At 33.0% G+C, this 7554-nt stretch overlaps 1 protein-coding gene across 1 annotated transcript; it reads left to right on the top strand.

The window, feature by feature from the left end:
- Window positions 1-279: 279 nt before the first annotated feature.
- On the top strand, window positions 280-3720 carry LOTGIDRAFT_158562 (hypothetical protein; the record flags this gene model as incomplete). Its single annotated transcript, XM_009051714.1, has 4 exons — window positions 280-319; window positions 462-651; window positions 3032-3174; window positions 3581-3720. 4 exons carry the CDS (start codon window positions 280-282, stop codon window positions 3718-3720), a joined length of 513 nt encoding a protein of 170 aa, XP_009049962.1.
- Between the last annotated feature and the right edge of the window lie 3834 nt (window positions 3721-7554).

Genomic DNA, 7554 nt, shown 5'->3' on the forward strand with positions numbered 1-7554 from the left:
TTCAGTTTTTCCAGGACTGTGCAATTCATGTATGATATGCTATCATAAGTTATTTGCATACATTCATTCAGAACTGAAACAAATTGACCAAATCTGAAGAAATATCAAAGTTTAAATACGAAGCTAATGCCAAATACTATTTTTGTCTTATTTATTCAAAGATGATATCTGCTGATTTATAAAACAGTAAATCTTTTAGAACGAGATTTGGACTATAAATCTCTAAGAAATTGCTAGATGCAAAATGTAGGCGAAGTTGTTCAGTGAAATAAAGTCGTAATGGCGATCAAAATCATGTGTATTATCAGTCTGTTGGTTGGTAAGTCTATATACTTAATCATAAATATATATAAACAGTAGTCCTACCTGATAGTTCCTTACAGGACAAAATTCTGTTTTGAAAGTACATTGTTTTTAAAAAATGCGACGAACATCTTAAATCATTATATAAATGCTTTCAGGACTATCTTTAGCTTGCAATGATCTAAGAATCAGAGATTGGGATTTAAATGATATAGGACATGTTCATGAAATCGAACAAGGTGATTTGGTAGCACTTATATGTGACGGTACGTGTCAAGGCCCTGGATTCACACCATCGTTAAAATGGCTGCGACCTGGTGGAAGAAAGGTAACAAGCTTTCCTGGAAGGTAAGATATGATATACACGTAGGCTACTGATAATCGTAATGAGAGTTAACTAATTAATCACGAACATGTATGTACTAACTAACGATACTGAATTTAAGTCAGTATAAATGTAAGTGAGCCATTCTAAATATTAGTAAGCAGTGTAACAATTATACTATCATATATGCAAATGCACTTTATTATCATTAAGAATTATAATTATGTAAAGGTACTTAGTATGTGTAAGTATACATCAAATAAATCGTATATAAATGCACTCAATTAGTAGTACAGCCAATAAATCATATGTAGACGTACTCAATGTTTGTCAGTTACAGGACCAATAAATCATAGAAAAGCACTTAACGTTTGTCAGTAATACAACCAATAAATCATTTGTAAATAAATGCCCTTAAATGTTTTCATTGATGCAACCATTATATCGTATGTAAATGTACTTTGTCAGTACTATAACCAATGCATCGTACGTAAAAGTACTCAATGTTTGTCGGTAGTATACAACTAATAAATCGTACGTAAAAGTAGTTAATGTTTGTCAGTAGTATATAACCAATAAATCGGACGTAAAAGTACTTAATGTTTGTCAGTAGTATACAACTAATAAATCGTACGTAAAAGTAGTTAATGTTTGTCAGTAGTATATAACCAATAAATCGGACGTAAAAGTACTTAATGTTTGTCAGTAGTATACAACTAATAAATCGTACGTAAAAGTAGTTAATGTTTGTCAGTAGTATAACCAATGCATCGTACGTAAAAGTAGTTAATATTTGTCAGTACTATAACCAATGCATCGTACGTAAAAGTAGTTAATGTTTGTCAGTAGTATACAACCAATAAATCGTACGTAAAAGTAGTTAATGTTTGTCAGTAGTATACAACCAATAAATCGTACGTAAAAGTACTTAATGTTTGTCAGTAGTATACAACCAATAAATCGCACGTAAAAGTAGTTAATGCTTGTCAGTAGTATACAACCAATAAATCGTACGTAAAAGTAGTTAATGTTTGTCAGTAGTATACAACCAATAAATCGTACGTGAAAGTACTTAATGTTTGTCAGTAGTATACAACCAATAAATCGTACGTAAATGTACTTAATGCTTGTCAGTAGTATACATCCAATAAATCGTACGTAAGAGTACTTAATGTTTGGCCGTAGTATACAATCAATAAATCGTACGTAAAAGTACTTAATGTTTGTCTGTAATATACAACCAATAAATCGTACGTAAAAGTACTTAATGTTTGTCAGTAGTATACAACCAATAAATCGTACGTAAAAGTAGTTAATGTTTGTCAGTAGTATACAACCAATAAATCGTACGTAAAAGTAGTTAATGTTTGTCAGTAGTATACAACCAATAAATCGTACGTGAAAGTACTTAATGTTTGTCAGTAGTATACAACCAATAAATGTTACGTAAATGTACTTAATGCTTGTCAGTAGTATACATCCAATAAATCGTACGTAAGAGTACTTAATGTTTGTCCGTAGTATACAATCAATAAATCGTACGTAAAAGTACTTAATGTTTGTCTGTAATATACAACCAATAAATCGTACGTAAAAGTACTTAATGTTTGTCAGTAGTATACAACCAATAAATCGTACGTAAAAGTAGTTAATGTTTGTCAGTAGTATACAACCAATAAATCGTACGTAAAAGTAGTTAATGTTTGTCAGTAGTATACAACCAATAAATCGTACGTAAAAGTACTTAATGTTTGTCAGTAGTATATAACCAATAAATCGTACGTAAAAGTAGTTAATGTTTGTCAGTAGTATACAACCAATAAATCGTACGTGAAAGTACTTAATGTTTGTCAGTAGTATACAACCAATAAATCGTACGTAAATGTACTTAATGCTTGTCAGTAGTATACATCCAATAAATCGTACGTAAGAGTACTTAATGTTTGGCCGTAGTATACAATCAATAAATCGTACGTAAAAGTACTTAATGTTTGTCTGTAATATACAACCAATAAATCGTACGTAAAAGTACTTAATGTTTGTCAGTAGTATACAACCAATAAATCGTACGTAAAAGTACTTAATGTTTGTCAGTAGTATACAACCAATAAATCGTACGTAAAAGTACTTAATGTTTGTCAGTAGTATACAACCAATAAATCGTATGTAAATGTACTTAATGTTTCATTAATGTAATTAGTGTACATGAAAACTGTCTTAAGACAAAGACAACCTGGCGATGTCAGTGTAGGCTACATATAGTTTACTGCAGTGGGAGTGTTTTGGCAAAACGTTAGTGCTAACTCTGTCGAAGCAGTGCAGAGAGTCCTCTCTATATCTAAAGGTTATGACTTTTAAAGCCTACCTATTCCAGTAAGTGTTCTTTTCTTTTTTCATCGTTAGATTGATGTCAGTGTATCAAGAAAGTAGAAGACAGATTAAACTTTATCTACAAGATTTCCAAATGTCTGATGCAGGTATTTACACATGTCGTGGATGGATTAATGGACAATGGAGAACTCAATCGGTTCATCTTAAAATACCAGGTATGGGAAACTTTATCTACACAATATTCTTGAAATCTTCTCCGATTGTCTTATGTGGTAGGCCTATTTTGGTTTTTGACACTCATATCAGATACGGTAAGGTGTAGTGAAGAAAATTAACTATTAACGACAATTTTTCTCTGTTGATAACTGAATAACATTATAGCATAATATTCTCTGAGGGGATACACACAAAGCTATTTGTACCTTAAATTGAATTACAAATTTTAACCGTATATAGTGGTTTAAAATTTTGTTACATTTTCGTGGTGAAAAATTATGCAAGATCCTCTTGATAAGAAGTAAATTTCTGTCATTGCATATTGCGTGTCATTGTCCATCTACATTATTGTCGTTGGATTCTTTTTTCTATTCAACATTTTTAAAATATTATTTTGCATTTTAGATGATATTTCTACTTCAGCACCGCTACCAACAACAGATGTTTACATGAGTATAATTACACCGAACGTGCAACTTCCGGCTTCGGATGAGTTTAACAGTGAGGTCCAATCTCTTTCCTTGTCAGATGATATGGTCGTTTAGACAAATTTTAGATATACCCATATAAGGTATTATGGTAATATAAGTAAATAAATACATGTATTCGAATATATTTGTGCTTAAATTGCATCCCATTCATAGTGTGAGCAGGACCCTATATATTTATGGTAGAACACTCCCCGCCCCCCTCTCCCAATGTATTTACTTACACCAAACAACAACGAATAACTTGAGTTCTTTGGAAAAGTCTATGGTTACTGCTGAATGCTTGAGGTACTAGACGGAATACCAATACATCATGTTACCCAACTCATAGATCCTATATTTTACATATATTAAACCGGATTTATGCCGACATTCAGATATTTAAGTAATTTACATCATAGAAATATTTCAATAACATTCTCAATCATATTAGATATTAAATATTAAAAATTTTGGGGCAAGGGCAATAACTCTGCTTCTTACGGTCGAAAATAGCTCAAATTTGAACTTGATCTTCGTTTTATGAATATGTATACACATACCGAATTTCATTTGATTCCATCAAAAACTCTAGTTTTTAGAGCGTTTACAAGCAAATGGACGGACGGACGGACGGACCGACCGACGGACAGGGGTGCCGACAATATACGTCCACATAGAGAGACGTGGGCGTAAAAAAACGATTGAAATAATGTTGAATAGAAAAATTTTGCGACAAAATCAAACAAAAATGTTGCCTATATTACGCGCATTTTAATTAAAGACGGAAGGAAACGATGGGGCGGTGATAAATTTGATTGCCGCCATGATGGTTTGATAACTTCCCCCTTAGAGTATTTATTAAATTAATAATTTGTAATAAGTTAAACAATTAGCAGTATTAGTGCCGTTACGGTTCCTAAAGAAGGGATAATTATAACTATTTCCATGGCATCGTTCTGCCACCTGTCTTTGTATAGTTTCATATTAGGTAAGTTCAATTTTTTTTATTTATTTTTGGAGGGGGTTATGATATCAATTCAACAATGCTGGAAATATGTGGAAATGAGTCATGCATTATCATGCAAACTAATATCGAATTCTAGAAACCTGAATGTAATCACATGAAAATATATTAGAACAAAATCTTTGGCTCTGTCTTCAGAGTCGTGATTTGGGAAACGCCTTAATCTTTGATGCAATAAACCCCAAACCAAATGTTCTTAAACTGTAGGAGTGCACTATCGATTGATAACAGGCTTTATGCAGTTTAAAAAATTCAAATTTTTTGGTCATCCTAAGAGATAATATTTGAAATTTTTCAGCGTGTTCAAAATGAGTTTTTGTTCATCAGTGGACTCATCTAGTTTCATAACTAAACGACAGAATCCCCCTCGATAGTCCTAAAATCCGTAAAACAAAGTAATGATTCTTGAAACTTAAGTAATTTTGAAATGCGTCTAGAGGCCTTTTTATACGCCCACATGAAATGGGGGGCGTAAATTGCCGTCACCCATATCCGTCGGTCCGTCCGCCCTTCCGTCCGTCCGTCCGTCCACAATTGCTCGTAAACATTCTACAAGGCACAATTCTTGACTGATTTTGACGAAACTTAATGTGGTTGTTTGTAATCACCCAAGGATGAACCCTATTGAAAAACAGACGAATCGAAAAATATTTACTATGAGTTATTGCCCTTGTTCTTGAAACGCTCGTAAACACTCTAGAAGGTGCAATTCATGACGGATTTTGATGAAACTTGGAGTGTTCGTAATCGCCCAAGGATAAACCCTATCGAAAATCAGGAAAATTGAAAAATATTAAGTATTAGTTATTGCCCTTGTTCTTGAAAACGAGTTCAATTTTTAGTTCGTAAACACTCTAGAAGGCCCAATTCTTGACGGATTTTGATGTAACTTGTCATGAGTGTTGGTTATCACCCATGGATAAACCGTATTGAAAATAAGAAAAACTGAAAAAATATTTAGTATTAGTTATTGCCCTTGTTCTTGAAAACGCGTTCAATTTTTAGTTCGTAAACACTCTAGAAGGCCCAATTCTTGGCGGATTTTGATGTAACTTGTCATGAGTGTTGGTTATCACCCATGGATAAACCGTATTGAAAAACAGAAAAATTGAAAAATATTCAGTATGAGTTACTGCCCTTGTTCTTGAAAACGCGTTCAAATTTTATCTTGTAAATACTCTAGAAGGGACAATTTTTGACGGATTTTAACGAAATTTGACTTGAGTGTTGGTTATCACCCAAGGATGAACCCTATTGAAAATCAGAAGAATCGAAAAAATATTTAGTATGAGTTATTGCCCTTGATCTTGAAAACGCGTTCAATTTTTAGCTTGTAAACACTCTAGAAGGCACAATTCTTGACTGATTTTAACGAAATTTGGCTTGAGTGTTTGTTATCACGCAAGGACAAAGCCTATTGAAAATCAGAAAAATCGAAAAATAATTAGTATGAGTTATTGCCCTTGATCTTGAAAACGTGTTCAATTTTTAGCTCGTAAACACTCTAGAAGGCACAATTTTTGACGGATTTTGACAAAACTTGGTTTTATTATTCATTACCGCGCTGAAGATTGAATATTTGTCTTGTAGAGTTTTCACGAGCTAAAGATTAAACACGTTTTCAAGAACTAGGGCAATAACTCATACTCGATATTATTCAGTATCGCACTAAAGAGATCAAAAGAAGTGTATGACTGAAGGTTGAATATTTCAACTGGTAATTGTTACTGTACTGCTAAATATTTTTATTCAAAATCAAAGCTGCCAGTGGATACCATAGTTGCCTGGCAAGCTATCTTTCAATAATTACTCAGGTTAATGGAAATTGTGTCTCATATAGGGAATCTATTCATTAGTCCTGAGGCCTGGTAAGTCCAACTGTCAAATGTACACACTTATTGACAAAGGTTGAGACTTTAAATTTATGTCCATCCTAAGAGGTACAGTATGCCTTTAAGCAAGTAATTACCAAGTGTGATGTCAAGTAATCCAAGGATTTCATTGGTCTCTTAAACCTATACTGCGCTCTTGTAATATACAAATTCAAAATATGTTTCTTCAGTTTCTAGTTGGGTGCAAGTTTTATAGTCCTACGAGTCTTAGTTTTCTAGTTTTCTAGTTTATAGTCCTATGGGTTTAAGTATTACAGTTGTGTTTTCTGTTGTCAAGCGTAAATTGATATTATAGCATATAGATATAAAGAATATTTACAAATCTATTTGAACTACAACGTTGATGTATTGTCCACCAGGTCTGTCGCTGAAATATGCCTTTCCAAGCTGGTCGAATACATATTGTACATCCTTCAGAAGAACACGAAATGTACAAAATACCTCAAACTAGGAATTTCACTTGCTATTTCTATATTATATCTTTTATATATGTGGCAAGAGAAGACGAGGCCCTTTTTTTCAACTTTCAAACGCGGTTAATATTCTGGACATGCTTTCTGATAAGCTTAGATACCTAGAACAAAAAGTTAAGCGCCACCAGATTTTGAACCATTGTTTCGCAAATGAATGCAATTCACAATCATACTTGATAACAGAGATGTGTATATTGGGACCTAATGTTGAAAACAATTTGTATTCGTGAAAAAATCAACAACAGGAAGTGGATGATCGTACATTATATTGTCTTTATAGCCTCAAATGCAAAGTATCTGTTTTTCATCAATTATACCTTAGGGATAACTTTTGCTAGAAGTGACTCATCAGCCAGTAATAGAGAAGGAAACCACATTGAAAGGAAACATTACATTCTCACGAAGAGTTTAAAGCAGTGTTTATTCAAAAGCGAGTGTATGACCCTTAGCACTAATCACAGCATGCTACGTATCAGTCTTTGAATGTCCTGTTCAGGAATTTGCTGCCACTCCTGATGCA

The sequence above is a fragment of the Lottia gigantea genome, assembly GCF_000327385.1.
Source record: "Lottia gigantea unplaced genomic scaffold LOTGIsca_17, whole genome shotgun sequence".
Lineage (NCBI taxonomy): Eukaryota > Metazoa > Mollusca > Gastropoda > Lottiidae > Lottia > Lottia gigantea.